This window comes from Pleurodeles waltl, chromosome 1_2, assembly GCF_031143425.1.
Source record: "Pleurodeles waltl isolate 20211129_DDA chromosome 1_2, aPleWal1.hap1.20221129, whole genome shotgun sequence".
In the NCBI taxonomy this organism is placed as follows: domain Eukaryota; kingdom Metazoa; phylum Chordata; class Amphibia; order Caudata; family Salamandridae; genus Pleurodeles; species Pleurodeles waltl.
The window spans coordinates 153,652,213-153,668,873 of record NC_090437.1 but is presented as its reverse complement, the minus strand read 5'-3'; the positions used below and the strand labels follow the sequence as shown (position 1 = coordinate 153,668,873).

The window sequence follows — 16,661 nt, the reverse complement described above, 5'->3', positions numbered from 1 at the left end:
ACATGGTGAGGGCGGAGTCCAGGATGAAGCCGAGGTTTCTTGCGTGGCTGGCAGGGGTGGGTGGGGGTCCGAGGACGGAGGGCCACCATGAGTCGTTCCAGGCCGAGGGAGTGCGTCCGAGGATGAGGACTTCCGTCTTGTCGGAGTTGAGTTTCAGGCGACTGTTGTTCATCCAATCGGCGATGGATTTTAGTCCCTCGTGGAGGTTTGTTTTGGCGGTGAGCGGGTCTTTGGTCAGGGAGAGGACGAGCTGGGTATCGTCGGCGTAGGAGATGATGCTGAGATGATGTTGGCGGGCCAGTTGAGCGAGGGGGGCCATGTAGACGTTGAACAACGTGGGGCTGAGGGAGGATCCTTGGGGGACTCCGCAGATGAGGTTGGTGGCTTTGGAGCGGAAAGGGGAGAGACGGACTCTCTGCGTTCTGTCGGAGAGGAAGGATGAGATCCAGTGGAGGGCTTTATCTTGGATGCCGGCTTCCTGGAGGCGGGTCAGTAGGGTGCGGTGGCAGACGGTGTCAAAAGCGGCTGATAGGTCGAGGAGGATAAGGGCTGAGGTTTCGCCGTTGTCCATTTGATGTCTGATGTCATCTGTGGCGGCGAGGAGGGCGGTCTCAGTGCTGTGGTTTCGTCTGAATCCGGATTGTGAGGGGTCCAGGATGGAATTGTCTTCGAGGAAGTGGGTGAGCTGAGTGTTGACGATCTTCTCAATGACTTTCGCTGGAAAAGGGAGGAGAGAGATCGGACGGAAGTTTTTGAGGTCGTTGGGGTCGGCCTTGGGTTTTTTGAGGAGGGGTTGGATTTCTGCGTGTTTCCAGCTGTCCGGGAAGGTGGCAGAAGTGAAGGAGAGGTTGATGATCTTGCGGAGTTCGGGGGCGATGGTGGCGTTGGCTGAGTTGAAAACATGATGGGGGCAGGGGTCCGTGGGGGAGCCTGAGTGGATGGTGTTCATGGTTGCTATGGTTTCTGCCTCGTCCACGTGGGTCCAGGCGGTGAGGCGGCAGTCGCGGAAGGAGACGTCGGGGGTGGGGTCTGGCGGTGGACCGGTGATGAAGCTGTCGTGGATGGTGGTGATTTTCTGGTGGAAGAAGGTGGAGAGGTCGTCGCAGAGTTTCTGGGAGGGCGGGATGTCGTTGGAGTTGGCTTTCGGATTGGAGAGTTCCTTCACGATGCCGAAGAGTTCTTTGCAGTCGTGGGCGTTGTTGTTGATGCGTTCGGTGAAGTGGGCGCGCTTGGCGGTGCGGATCCGTTGGTGGTGTTCGCGGTTGGCGTTTTTGAGGGCGGCGAGGTTGTCGGGTGTGCGTTCTTGGATCCATTTCTTTTTGAGCTTCTGGCAGTTGCTTTTGGAGGTGGTGAGATCGTCTGTGAACCAGGCTGGTTTTTTCTTTCCTTGGATGGTGGTGGGTTTCTTGAGAGGGGCAAGGGTGTTGGCGCAGTCGAGGATCCATTGATGGAGGTTGTTGGCGGCTGTGCTCGGGTCGATTGCGTCGGGTGGAAGGTTGTTGATGAGGGTGCTGGTCAGTTGTTCTTGGGTGACTTTGCCCCAGCGGCGGTGGGGAGGTAGCTGGATGCGGTGTTGCTCTGTGGTTTTCTTATAGGTGAAATGGACACAGTGATGGTCAGTCCAGTGGAGTTCGGAGGTGTGGCTGAAGGAAATGTGGTTGCTAGAGGTGAAGAGGGGGTCAAGGGTGTGACCGGCGATGTGGGTAGGTGTGTTGACTAGCTGGCGGAGACCGAGGTTGAGGAGGTTGGAGGTCAGTGACGCGGTGTTGACGTCATTGGCATTTTCCAGATGGTAGTTCAGATCTCCCAGGAGGATGTAATCCGGGGAAGCGAGGGCGTGGGTGCTTGCAAGGTCGGCGATGGTGTCGTTGAAGGGGGCTCTTGGTCCTGGAGGGCGGTAAATGAGGGTTCCTCTGAGGGTCGTGTTGGGGTCCGTGTGGATCTGGAAGTGGAGGTGTTCGGCTGTCCTGAGGGTGTCGTCTGAGTGGGTGTGGATTTTGAGGGTAGCTTTGTGAGCGATGGCTATTCCGCCGCCGATTCCGTTGGTTCGATCTCTTCTGGTGATTTTGTAGCCGTCCGTTATGGCGATGGCGATGTCCGGAGATGAGGAGTCGTTCCACCAGGTTTCGGTCAGGAAAGCCACGTCAGGAGCAGTGGTGTCGAGCAAATCCCAGAGCTCGATGGCGTGTTTTCGTGCGGAGCGGGTGTTGATGAGGATGCAGTTCAGGTGGTTGGGGTTGGATGTTTTCGTAGTTGGATTGGTCGTTCTGATGCAGGAGAAGTTGCAGGTACGGCAGGAAAAAGGTCCTTTAGTGTGCTTCCGGGATGCCCGGTAGCATTCAGTGGAGGGGCCGGGGTTGAAGGCGCGGAGTTCGTTGATCGAGTAGCGGATGCGGGGGGCGCGAGGGCCAGGGGGTGTGGCGCTGGGCGCGGTCCAGGCGAACCTCGCAAAGTGGTTTAGCGCCACCTTGTAAATATGGAAATGGGCACAACGCCACTGGAGTATCGCTGAAAGGGACGCTCCAGTGGCGCTAGGTGCTTGTAAATAAGCCCCAAACTTCTCTCATGTGCTGCTGTCCTATTGATTGTGCCTCAGAGAATTGTATGAGGCAGTGAGGAAATTCACCCACCTCCCAAATCCTTGGGTTTATCCGGCCTGGCTGCTTCTGCCAAAAAAAGCCCATGTCCACACGCTTGCTTTGCCTGCCAAACTGACTTTTTGGACCAGTTCCACATCTGTGCAAATTACGTCTGTCATTGTTCAGTGTCTTACTTAGCCTTCTGTGCCGAGTGTCCTGGCCCATTTGGCTATCTTCTTTTTTTTCATTGTGTAGAGTGTTGACATACCATGCAGACATGAGGCTTGCCGCATTATTAAGTGATTACTCAATTTGCACCTTGTTCCCCTTAGCATTGAGCATGCATGGCTCTGTCCCATGTTGATGTACTATAGACTTGATTATCCACTGCAGTCATGGTTAGCTAATTGGAACACTCATCCCCAAGGCTAGCCTCCACATAGTTTGCTGTTTCTCTGCATCTGGCAACCAATTAATTCAATCTATTCTGGGAGCCATAATACCCTCCCCTATCACATTAACTCAGTCAGATGTATAACCTTGAATCCAAAGTTCTAGGTTCGGCTGGAAATGGTTGATTTCCAACCCATGGTCTATATAAAATTCCCATATCTGGCTAAATAGGGACAGTGATTGTATTTTTTTTTTTTTTTTTTTTTTTAAATATATTTTTATTAACATTTTGTTTTTACACAGTTTCATATTTGTTCATTTTACATGCATTTTTTGCTTATATTATTATATTCTTCTTTTTTCCCATTGTTTGCACTTTTTATTATCATTGATCTTAATGTTTTTTATTCAATAAATTGTGCACATTTACTTGTTAAAGCATATTTCCTTTCTACAATTCGCTGCTCTGTGTAATCAACAATCAAACAACAAACTTGGACCCCTTCTTCCTTATAACTTGGGAGAATAGAAGAAAGAGGTGAGGGGGAAGGGGAACACCAGGTATGCGATGTTCAGGTTTCTGTTAACAATCGTATTGAGTTAATTGGAGGTAGGGAAAGGAAGAAGGGGAGAAAAAAGAAACCAAAGGACTCCAAACGGTCAACTTTACGGCTTTGTGAAAATGGCTTTTGTGGTTGCTAGCTTGAAGGTGCTATTGAGTGCCCATTTTTGGGTGAGGGAAGATGGCTATCCAGGGCGCACCGGCGCACAGTGGGGGTGGCGGGTCGCTCACGTTGCTTACTGTTCTTGTCAGCGGAAAAGGGGTCAGAGGTCCAACTGTCCTCCCACCTTTACTCTTGGTGCGATCTATGTGTGGTTTGGGTCTGTTTTGGGTGCCTGTCTATGTGCTTCCACCCTTTGGGTTCCATCCTCGGTGTAGATTACGTTGCACTGGTTCCTCCCGCTGGGCCTGCCAGCCTCTTATTTATACTTTCCCAGCTCGTCACTAAATTCTCCCATTCCGGAGCTATAGGGACCTGGCGAATATTTCTGGCTTCTTCTGCTTTTAGGACCTGCAGTTCAGCTCTAGACCATGTTAATATATCCCTTTTCCAGTCAGACAGTGGAGGGTGATCTGTGGCCTTCCAGCCCCTCGCAATTAGTCTCTTATAAAGGGCCAGAGAGAGGTCCAGAAAGCGCCCCTTCACCTTTCCGCAGAGCGCAGCTGGTCTGAGGCCCAGCAGGCACAGCTCAGGGGTAGGACTCAACTCAAACTCAAACAACTCAGACAGGGTGGGTATTATTCCCCTCCAGCCCGTCTGGATCGCTGGGCAAGTCCAGACCATGTGGTCAAAATCTGCCCCTCCTCCTCCGCATCTCGGGCAATTCCCCAAAGCCCCTCCATATATACGGAACAGTCTGTGAGGCGTGAGGTACGTTCTGTGCAAATAATTATACTGTATGTATCTCAGCCGTGTATTACGTGATATTTTCCGAGGGTAGGCCAGTGTTCTCCTCCATTCTGAGTCGGTTAGATCCCGCCCAATTGTGCCCTCCCACCGTCCTCTCAGCGACCGTAATGGGTCCAAGGCTGCCTCAATTTGGGCTCGATATATCTTAGTGATCAGGCGTGACTCCACCCCTAACGTCAGCAGCAAGTGCAAGACCTCGTGTATGGCAGGCTCCGCGTTCACCGTACCCCAGTGGGTCTTAAGAATATGTACTAGCCTCCCATAAAGCAGGAACTGCCCCCTGGGTACCCCTTCTCCCGTTAATTCAGCAAATCCTCTCAGCACTCCCTCTTTGAAGAGTCCTCCCACTACTACTACTCCAGTTGACAACCAGGGGCCTAGTCCGGTGTTTCCCGGCCCTCCCCCCCTGGGTTCTATGGCAAGCACCGCCAGTGGCAAAGTTGGGGAATATGGGGACCCACTCCCACCCTCTTCATACATCTTTTCCAGCATGCTAGCGCTACTTTTATCATTATATTGTTCCCAGGGAGGGTTATCTTCCTGTTTGTCATGCATGTCACAATCCACGCCGTGTCTATTGCTCCTTGTATATAAATCCAGTTGGCCCTGGCCCGCAAGCCAGCCGGGTATCCACTGTAATTGGGATGCCAAATAATATGCCTCAAAGTCGGGGGCTCCTAGGCCACCCGCGTTGGGTGGTCTGCAGATAGTTGTAAGTGTAGTTCGCCTGCGCCCATTGTCCCATATTAGTTCTCTGAGTAATGCATTCAGATCGCGGAACCATGATCGGGGTATCAACAGCGGCAGGTTGGCAAAGCAGTAAAGAAGTCGGGGGAGCATGATCATCTTGGAGAGCGCCACCCTGGCCATCACCGACAGCTTCAGAGAGCGCCAAAATTCTACCGAGGATCTCAGGGATCGGAGCGCCTTACCAAGGTTGCCCTCTCTTAAGTCTCCTACGTCATGATAGATCTGGATCCCTAAGTATCTAAATGCCCGTGGGGCCCATTTCAGGTCTGTTGGGCATGTTGCAGGACAACTATATCCAGGCACCAGAGGGAACACATATGTTTTATTACGATTAAGTCGTAATCCTGACACTACTCCAAACTCCTCCAGGGCGTTCAGGGCCCAGGGGAGGCCACTCGCCCCATCACCAAGATAGATCAGGATGTCATCTGCATATAGCGATATAATGTGTTCGGTCGGTCCCCACTGAATCCCCCTGCCCGCTCCCTCTCCTCGCACCCAGGCCGCCAAGGGCTCCATTGCCAGAGCGAACAGCAATGGGGATAGGGGGCATCCCTGTCTGGTTCCTCTGTGTACTGGGTTGGCATCAGAGATTGTCCTACCTGTCTTGACCCTTGCCAGCGGGGACGAGTATAACAGGTCCACCCATTCGACCCAGCCCTCACCCAGACCCAACTTTAGCATTGTCGCCCTCAGGTAGTCCCACCTAATTGAGTCGAAGGCCCTTTCAAAGTCCACTGCTAGCATGGCCCCAGTTGGCGGCTTCGACTCACTGGGCATATGTATGATAGAGAAAATACGCCTAAGGTTTAGAGAGGTGCTGCGACCTGGTATGAAACCGTTCTGGTCAGGATGTATCAGGGTGGGCATAAGAGGCAACAGTCGGTTGGCCAGGATCTTACTGAGGATCTTAAAGTCGCTGTTTAGCATTGATAGTGGGTGATAGTCTGTCACTGATGCCTCCCTGCTGTTTGTTTTAGGGAGTGGCACTACCAATGCCTCACGCAATGTACGTGGGAGTTCTCCGGTCTTTGCCGATTCCGTATACATTTCTATCAGACTGGGAACCAGTAAGGTTTTATACTTTTTATAAAAGTCCATAGGAAGACCATCTGTACCAGGGGTCTTCCCAGGGGCCAACTGTGCTATTGCCTCAACCGTCTCATCCGCTGTCACTGGGCCCCCCAAGCCGGCCCTGCCCTCTGGGCTTAATACCGGTAAAGATATCCGAGTTAGGAAATTGTCGAGGGTCCCCCTCTCCATGTCTGTGGGCTTCCTATATAGGTGTGTATAGTAGTCTCTAAATGCGTCGTTAATGGATTCTGGGCTAAGTCTACGTGTTCCCCTCCTGTCTAGTACACTTGCAATAGGGTCACTATCTCTGTTCGGGCGCACCAGCCATGCCAATAGTCTACCAGATCTACCCTCCTCTGACTGTATGGATGCCAAGTATCTTTGCATACTATGGCATCTAAGTCGCTCTTCAGCCTGGGAGTGCTCTCTACGTGCACGATCGTACTCTTCGTCCGCTTGCCCAACAGAGCCCTGTCTTAGCTCCCCCTCATGTATGACCCTCTCCAATGCGCTTAATTCTCTCTCTAGTGTACGTTTTATCCCCACTGACTGTCCAAGACAATGACCCCGCGTCCCCACTTTGAGTGTCTCCCACTCTGTGCCTCTGGCGGAAGTGGATCCCTGGTTAATTTCTATATGTTCTGTTAGGTAGCATCTTAATTCCTCCCTGTATGCTTGATCTTCAAGTGTTGTCGGGAGCATTCTCCATGACGGTATGGGAGGTCTGTCCTGGGATACTCTCAGTGTCAGTAATAGAGGGTTGTGATCTGATAGTGTGCGGGCAAGGTACTCAGCATGGGTCACTCTACGTGCCAGTCCCACAGTGCAAACTATCCTATCAATTCTGGTGTGTACCTGATGAAGACCCGAATAAAACGAATAGTCCCTGGTCTCTGGGTGTTGTAACCGCCAAGCATCTACCAGCCCCCAGGCGTCTAGCCATCCAACTAATTTTTTTGCTGTTTTGGTTGATGTTGCTCCCTGTAGTGGGGGGGTGGATCTATCTAAATCAATGTCGAGCACTGTGTTGAAGTCTCCTCCTATTAGTACTTCCCCCGTGTGTTGGCGAGTAAGGTGCCTAGACAGGTTCGTCATAAATGCTGTTTGGTCCTGGTTGGGGGCATATATACAACTCAGGGTCAACTGGAGCCCCTGTAACCTCCATTCCAATATGACAAACCTTTCGTCACTGTCTATGTTGGAGGAATCAATCGTGAAGGGGACTCCCGCCCTAATCCAAATCAGGGCTCCCCTTGCATAAGTTGAATATTCTGTGGCAAACACCTGTCCCCTCCATCTCCGCCTTAGTTTCTCTCCCTCTCCGGGTGCGAGATGAGTTTCCTGTAGCATAGCTATCTGCACCCCTCTCCTTTTTAGAAAGGAAAGGATTCTATGTCTCTTAGCAGGAGTACCCAACCCCCTGACATTCCAAGTTATGATTTTGTAGTCCGCCATCCTATTCTCAAGGCCTGTTGTATGAAGGGTCGGCACGCCCAAGGCCCTGATCGATTCCCCCACAGGTATGTACCTTCCTCGCACTCAAACCATTTCGCATGTGTAGCCGATTTAACTAGTAACTGCAAACCCCAACTCCCCATCCCCAGGGCACCTCCGGAACTGTAGGCTGCCCAATAAATTCTGCAACACTGCAAATTATTCAAACACATCAATGCAATACTCGCCAGTCAGGAGCGACAGGCAAGAGTCAGATCCAGGGGAGTGGCCAGGTCCGGAGGGGCCATTTCGCTTCTTATCATGTCTCGCCTTTCAGCGCCGGCGCGGGCGCGGTCTATGCAAGTTCGTCAGCAGTCTGCGGGGTTACTTTTGGAGCGTAAGTCGAGTCCCCAGAGCCATCAGGCGAGGACACCACTGTATCGTCTGATTCTTCTTCCGAGATCTCCCGGGGCGACGACTCGCCACCCACCTTTGCCGCCGCCTCCAAGGCCTCTCTCTTGCCAGTTTCCCTCTGTGTCCGCGTTGGTGTTAGTCTCTGGCGGTCTCTGAGTCTTTTCCCCTTCGGGGCCCGCCGGGACCCGCCCGCCCCGCGATTCTCCGACACTGGTCGCGTCGGCTGTGTCCCAGATCTTTCCAGCCATTCCCAAGTCTCCTCTGGGGTTTGGAAGAACGTGGTTTTCCCATCCGCAATCACCCGTAGTCTTGCTGGATAGAGCAGCGAGTACTGTATCCCCTCGTCTCGCAAGGTTCTTTTAACGGCTAAGAAGGAGGCACGCTTGTTTTGGACCTCCAAGGTGAAGTCAGGGAACAATGTTGCTTCGCCGTTGGCTACTTTAAACGGGCCCGTTTCCCTGGCTTTCTGCAAGAGGATGTCTCTGTCCCTGTAGTGCAGGAGTCTAGCTATTACTGCTCGTGGTGGCCTGCCAGGAGCTAGTGGTCTAGCTGGTACGCGGTGTGCTCACTCCAGTGAATAGAAGGGGGTCAGACATCCTGGTGCGACAACTGTGCTTAGCCATTTCTCCAGAAACTCCACCATATTCGGCCCCTCAGTCCCTTCAGGAAGGCCCACCACGCGAATGTTGTTCCTCCTATTTCTGCCTTCTGCGTCTTCAGCTCGCTGTTCAAGCTTCGCCACCCTGCCAGCCAAGGAGGACACCGCCGCTGATACCTCTTCTTGTTTTGGGACTACTTCTGGCAGCGTTGCCTCCGTTTCTTTTACTCTGTCAGCTAATTTATGATGATCAGCTCTCAGGAGGCCCACCTCTATCGCCACCTGATTGATGTCATGCTGTAGTGTGGATTTGGTGTCCTCAATGGCACCCAGTAGTTTGTCTAGAGTGTCTTGCACTTTGCTTTGCGACGGGCTTTGCGTGGTCAGTTCATTGTCCCCCAGTGGTGGATGCTCTGGAGGGTCCATGTTTTTGCTCTTGTGTCTGCCCTTGGGGGGCATTGGCCAGGCAGGTAGGGGCGACTCAATGAGGCTAGCGCCCAGTGCGCTCAGGCCCGGATCCACCGGTGGCCCCCCGCGGGCCGAACGATCGTGAGTGCGCTATGTTCAGTCCCCCAGTCGCGTCACATCTTCTCCTTAGGTAAGTAACCAGTTTTGGGCTAAACCGGGGTTGGTGTGCTTTCGTAGGCTTGTGTTGTTATGCTTATAAGTGATTGCTGCAGCAAGGCCTGATTGGTCCAGTCACCCAAAGAAGGCTCCGCACCATGGAACAAGGGCACCCGGCCCCCAACTCTGGTAGTTGACGGTGGACGGCGCAGGGCGATTCCACGCCGCCTCGCCCCACAAAGGACAAACAGTATTCATCTTGGGCCATCCCGGGCTCGGAAAGTTCCGTCGTCGTCATCCGGGGGCTCCCGGGCAGCAGACATCAGAGCTCCGGTCGTGCGTTCCCCGGGGGGGGGCTCACCTAAAGTGGACTCTTCACCGGGCAGCCCCGGAGGGCCCCCCGCCCCCGCGTCTCTCCGCTGTGTGCAGCCCCTCAGCCAGGGGACATCAGGCTCCGCCTCCCGAGCAGGAGGCCGACTCGCCACCGGCAGGCGCCCCCACCTGTCGTTCCGGTCCGCACCACTCCTTCGGGGTGGGCCCGTATCCAGGGCCAGCGCCGGGCGCAGCGCACCGCCCAGACCCGGGGCCGCGGCCGCAACTCGGCAGCGACCCACGCAGGCCCAGGCCCGCACCAGGGCGCACGAGCCCGCCGGAGGCCACCCCCGGGGCCGCAGCCGCCCTCAAGCCGCCCCGGTCACGCCGGCCCCTCACCCGCGGCGCTTCAACACGGGGATCCCTCCGGCACCGCGCGCCTCGGCCCCGCCCGCCGGCTGGGCCGCGGCCTCTCCGCAGCCCTGGGCAGCCCCAGTCACTCGGGGGCCCGCTCCAGGGGGGGGCAAGACCGCACCTCCACGGTCCCCCCGTCCACGGCAGTCGTCCCGTTCCACTCCGGTCACAGGACCGCCCGCATCAGCGCGTCCAGGCACCGATTCAAAGTCGGCCCCTCCGGAGCCGATCAGTTAAGCGTGCGCCATGCTCGGCTCCGTGGCCACGCCCCCATAGGGACAGTGATTGTAATGTGTAATCTAGTACAGCACCATGCTTAGGGGAAGTGTGTGTAAATGATGCTGGTTGGTCTCAGCTGCAGTGTGCAAAGACCGAATGAGTGAAGGGATTCAACAAGAGTGTCTCCTAATACATCCCATTGTTGCGGATGGAGGAGTTGAGATGAGCTATCCCAGATTAAATCCATCTGCCTTGTGGATTCTAAACTGTCACAATAATTGAATAATTCAGATTAAAGTCACCTGTAACAATTAATTTGACAACTTTATTGGCCTTTACAGTTTCATAGAGATAGGTATTAAGGTAGTTCGCTTTGGTAAGTAAAGATTTTCAATTAGGGTTCAGGTATATGCAGAACAAAAGCAGATTTTTCTGATGTTCTTTTGGAAATTTAATTAAAATCCCTAAAATCCATGATTTGCCTGAGTTTAGTCTTTCCATTTGTCAGGTTATGGCAGATCAACACACGAATTGCAAGACCGCCAGCTGGTCTTCCATTATCTGCCCTTTTAGTCACTGGCTCGACAAAAGATATGTATCCCGGTAAGGAGATAGAATCGGTACACAAAGTTTCTTAAAGACAGACAAGATCAAAACACATCAAATAATCATTCACGTCTTTTTGTATTTTGATTTGGTCCCAGCCAGCAATGTTCAATGAGGAGTGGCTTAGAGGCTTCAATTCTATAGCATCTGCTTCATTATTGCTGATTGCTGTTCTTGGTCAGGGGCTATGAGTCGTTGCCGAGAGGGCTACATGTCCTTCATAACTAGCTTACCCTAAGGTTGCTGGGAGCCAGGACCATTCTTGCTGCTCTTGGTTAGTGACATTTCTAAGAGAACAGAGCCGGTTGCTGTGCTTTCCCGTGATGACTCTTAAATCTTCGACTGATGGATTATTAAATCTCATTTGACCAGTGTCCCTTAAGATTAAGAGTGTACCAGGACTGTGAGCTTGTGTGAATCATGCAGTGCTTTGAAGGCTCTTGGTCTCTCTATAGCTCTTGCCCCATTGTTCTTGGCAGGAGAATGATGTAGTTTAGTCGCATGTTGAAGATGACAGGGTATCCTTTGGTTTCCACCTGAGTAACCTCTATTCCCAAGCTGGAAAACATATCCTTCTGGCCCAGGATGGCAAGAGCTATCTCCTTAGATTTCAATGTCAGTCTCATTCACCTCACCTTCTTTCTTCAGCAGAAATGTAATTTTACTGATTACTTGTGATGATAGCGTAGAGTTGGCTTAGGCCTGTAGAAGTTTTGTAATATGGCTACGGTTTAAGTAGTCTTGTGGGCCTCATGAATGGTATAATTGTTTAGGTCAGATTGCAGCGCTTCAATGTACATATGTTTCTTCTTATGGTGAGGCCACTCCAAGGATCAAAGAATATTTCACTGAGCGTAGATCTGTTTTTTTGTGTAACATTCATATCTAAGAAAAGCAGTGATTGTGCAGATTGTTCTTTTGACAAGTACTAAGGTTTGCAAGAACTCCTTGTAACAGTCTTTATCAAGAGTACTGTTTTCATTATAGAAAGCTGAGGCACAGATATGTTCACAGAGGTATTCTCAACAAATGCCCACCAAGATAAAACTCCAGAGTCTCCCCTATTTTGAATACCCACTTTTCACCTTGGGAACAGAGCTATTAACTGACACACGACAAATAGAACATTTAGTTGCAAGTGAATCTATGTATTCTTTGGGCGTCAATGAGAATACAGTGGAAGACAATAAGTAACTCACATAATGTTGGCAGAATAGTCCAATCTGCAAATGATTTTACAAACGTCAGAGGCTCGCATATCGCAACCGTCATGAGTTTCACTTAGAGAGTAAAATTTTAAACTCAGCATTTTAAATGACATAAGATGGGTTAGCCCTGTCTATTGGTGGGAAAAATGGTTTCCACAGAGCTCTATTTTTATTGAAGAATTTCAATCCAGTTCTGTTCTTATGCAAGATCTGGAGCCTCCAAAGTTTAAAGCAGAAGACATTTTAAGGTGATCAAGTTTAGCATGACATGGGATGTTCGTCTTTTGCTAGAGACATGTTTAGCTACTACATTGAGGGTGTCTTTTAAAGGTGCCAGGTGGATTCTCAGAATGGCGGTCAGTAAGGAGTTGCCGTAGCCAAGCACAAAAAGTACTAGGTTTGAATCCATTATTGCTTTAATGAGTTGATTTCCCAGTGCAGTCTGAGTTGGTCTGATCTCTTTTTGCAGTAGTTTTCTAGGGGTTTAATTTATGATGCTCAGTCTTTGTTGACAGTAGGTGTTCTAGGATCTTTACTTGTTTTGTTTTATCCCCTGCCACATAGACTTTCAAATACAGCGGATAGTCATTTGCATGTAGATGAAATGCTTACTTTTCTCAGGAAAGAATGGAGGAGCATAATGTAGAGGTTAAAGGGCTTGACTAGGGGGAAATGGACCTCTGAGGAACATCTTGTAGAAGTGGTGGGTGACTGGATATTGTGTATGATCTTGAGGAGTTTCATGGCTCTTCTTTGTTTGCTATGTTTATCTCCATTCTGAAGATCACCTCTTTGAATTCAAAACTATGTTTGTGTACTGATTAGGAATTCCAAGTTATGCCTTGATAGATACTGCCAAAGGATATGGAAAGACAATAAAGAAAAGGAAGAACACAGGAGAGAAGGAGCAAAGAGGTGAAAGACATAGATGGGTTAATACAGATAGTCTATGTACATCGCATTGTGAGATTGCCTTTACAGAATTTAAGCCACATTTACATCTGGATTTACACTCCTTTAATACATGGTAAAAGGAAAGAGCCTTTCCAGGATAATACGTTTTTGGCAGTGATGTACTCCTAATGTGCCATAAAACCAGCCATTTTCCACCAAAATATCAGTGAATTTGGAAGGTTCACTATCTAATTTTTCTTTAATTGTGCTATTTTGCATTCTTTATGTTCTTGAAATGCAGTGACTAAATCTCCTTTAGCTTCAAAGGGTTAATACTCCTTTTTGAAAACATATCTTATGGTTCTCAGAACCAAGCATCATGATCGGCATGAGATCGAGAGATACCTAGAGAGACCAGGAGAAACCCAGTAGTGTTTTAAGTACACAAAATGTTAGCTTGGATATGGGTTTGCTTCTTTGTATAGGTTACCTCAAAGCAGTAGTGGTGGATGAATGGGGAGGAGAGGTAGAGAATAGTGACCAGGAGAAAGGAAGTGAGACAAGACAAAAGGAATAATGAAGGACCTTCGTGGGAGAAAAGGTCTTTCTCAAGACACAGGTATCTAAGCAGAGTCACTGTGCTTTCTGGATAGCAGCTTTTAGGTGCCTGACCACGGAAAGGGAAGGAGTGAAAAAAGGAATAACTGGAAGAAGAGCACATCATGGGGAAACAGGAATGGGAAAGTGATTTATTTGAGGTGGGTTTCAGTACAAGAAATCCAGGAATGATCGTGAGCTAAAAATGACTGTGCTCTGTTCAGGACATTCAAATAAAGACAAGAGAGCCACTGGGAGGTAGTAGCCTGCCTATCCTCTCCAGTATTAGCTGGTGGAGAAATAACTGGGCTTCCAGAAGGACACTGTCCATTGTGGTAGAGAAGTCACGTCTTTGACCATGTTCTGAAGTGTGGAAAGCAAAGAGTTTTGTTAGACGATTGCCCGTTTGATCTGCTATGTTAAGACTGAACATTCCCCCATTGGAAAACTATTTCATTGAATAAGATTAGGAGTGAAACATGTTCACCATCCGTCAAGGAAACTCACATTTTTTGCTTGGTTTATTTTCTTTATTTGTGTTTCTACATCAAATGTATTTCCAATGGTGGGTTGCATTTCAGTCAAAGGGTAGGACCAATCATTTTAGAAGCAAGGCTATTTCATGGAAGCCTGGAACTCATGGTTATGATTTAGTAGCATGGAATACAGCTTCAACAACAGTCTATGTATTATAAAGCATGTACATGACCTATTCTGCAGCCTGACAGCAATCTAATGTTCTCCAATACTATCATCCTGTCCTACATATCTTAACATAAAGGTGTTATGGTCTGGCAAATCCAATGAGATCAGAAGACTTGCTAAAGAAATATGCTTAAGATGCACCATTTTCCAATACTTTCCCAAAACATTTGGAGGAGCACAGAGTGCTCAGGTAGTCCTTTTAGGCAGAGACTGCAGCTGACCTAGTATGTTCTGTAGTGCAGTGGAACTGTGAATGCTGCATGAATAGACCAAGAAGTAAAGAAATATGCCTTTAATGCACAATTTTCCATCATGTTTCCAGACTTTCTTTGGGGGTGTAGGAGAAGGTGCTCAAAAAATCCAACTTGCCTTCTATCTTTCAGAGTACACCAGTTGCTGATTAATTGTCCTCGGATCTAGAAGTCTCAGTTCTGGTCTCGGTCAGGTCTACTGGCCTAATAGGCACCCAAATCCAATATTTGTGATCTTGCAAAAATTTCTCTAGGAAAAATCCTAAAAACTGTGTAAATGTTGTTAAATTATGTTATGCTTGACACCATCATACCGACCTAGTGATCTTAAAAAACACAAAATTTGGCACATTATAAAAAAATTTAAACTTCATATTACTCAGTAAAGGGAATCCTTACAAGTAATTATATCCAAAACTCTGAAAATGCCGCTTCTTTTTGTATTCTTAGACCCCGCCCCTAAAGGTCGAGGCTAGTTGCACCCCCTGCCAAGCATGCTAGCTTGTGTTCATGTATAACGGTATTACTCCATGAAAACGTAGTAAAACTGTTTCACACAACTCATGCCATGGGCCCATGTCAGTAGTGATAGAAACTTCACGGTACCTGCACACACAAATTCGAATAATACCGTCGAATTCCAAGCCATAAACGCTAGTAATGTCCTAATTTAACATTCCTAAGGTAAGAGTTAGACATGTGGGGATACTGATTTTTTGCCGTAGTAAAACGTGTGTTTTTTGTTTGTACTTTTGTTTCACGTCATAGCTTTCAAGTCAGCAGTCCTGATTCAAAGATGGTACCGTCGCTACATCGCCCAGCTGGAAGTACGCCGGAGATGCACCTGGACCATCTTCCAGTCCATCGAATATACAGGAGAGCAAGACCAGATCAAGGTACCATAGAGAGTACGAAGTAAAACGAAATGGCAGAATTTCCCCCGACTCAGCGCTTTTATATTATATTGATTTAGTTGCTATGTTATCAGTAAAAACGTGAATTCTCCAATTTCATCAGCATTCTCATTTGTAGGGCATTTCTTACAGAAAATATCACTAGATTGCAGGTGCAATGCATTATCTTTGTTGTATATCATACGTGTCTGCATCATGTCAAATGCAGGCGTAATTAATTTTCCTGTGTACTATGTAAATGTGTTTATCCTGATGCTATCTATCATAGACGTCTGTTGTTTTACTAGTTTCATAATCAAAGTGGACATAATATGAGAATTAACCTTTGACACATGTCACTGTCATTTCAAAATTAGCCTATCCCATATAACGTTTTGCTGCCATCACTTCTTTTGAAAAAGCAAATCTAGATATTCAGCGCTAGAGTCACATTTTTTTTTTTCTTTTCAGTAGTTAGAAGCCATACACACCCAGAGAATAAAAATAGTACATTTTACGTGCACGTCCTAGTTCCCGAAGAGCAGTTCCAGAAATAAAGCTGCACATGTATGATCATCGCTGCCAACCCGAGCCAGGTCATGGGCAACACTTACAGTAATGGTGTGCCCAGACGTGTGGCGCGTCCAGATGCAGGCGCATCCCTTGTTCACAGACTTTGGCCTCGCTTAGCATATGCCACTCAAACGATGGTGGTCTACCAATTCATGGACATTTCCAATGCGCAATGGTGAGAACTGCAGGACATAATGATCTATACATAATTCTTTTTAGCCCATAATTGGGGTGCAGAAAGAAAATCAGTAGTATTAATCAGGTGGATATGCCTGTACTGGATGGCAAATATCTTCTGCTGTGAGTACAAATGCTGCAATTAACTGCATATTCCATAATGCACTCGGAAGGACTAATACTGGCATTCCAGCAGTGCCTCCTAAGCTCCATGCAATTAACCATGATAACCTATTTGGGGCCACCCTTGGAAAAGGGTTGTCCAAGAACAAACATACATAGGGGTTTGGAGGTTTTCTGATGTCAGTCGGTCGAGGTCTGTCTCCGCTTACCGCCTCATAAGAGCCAATCCACAATAGAGTATGAGGCACACTCCCCTTGCTTTCTTACGCCCATACTGCCAGACTGCTCAGTACTCGTTCAACGCTTACACTGCCAACCAACCCCTCTTCCTTGCACATTCGTAGGGGTTGCAAATCGAGCCCTTCTAGAAGGAAATGTGCTCCTCACACATATGCAAGTGCAAATCGCCCA

The 16,661-nt window shown here is 48.9% G+C and overlaps 1 protein-coding gene across 1 annotated transcript in view; it reads left to right on the top strand.

Moving 5' to 3' along the window:
• PPEF2 (protein phosphatase with EF-hand domain 2) overlaps positions 1-16,661 on the top strand; it is a 376,295-nt gene that overhangs the window by 127,582 nt on the left and 232,052 nt on the right. Inside the window, exon 4 of the mRNA XM_069236843.1 lies at positions 15,253-15,380. Within this exon, the coding sequence (XP_069092944.1) occupies positions 15,253-15,380 (128 nt within the window). The remainder of the gene's footprint in view (positions 1-15,252; positions 15,381-16,661) is intronic.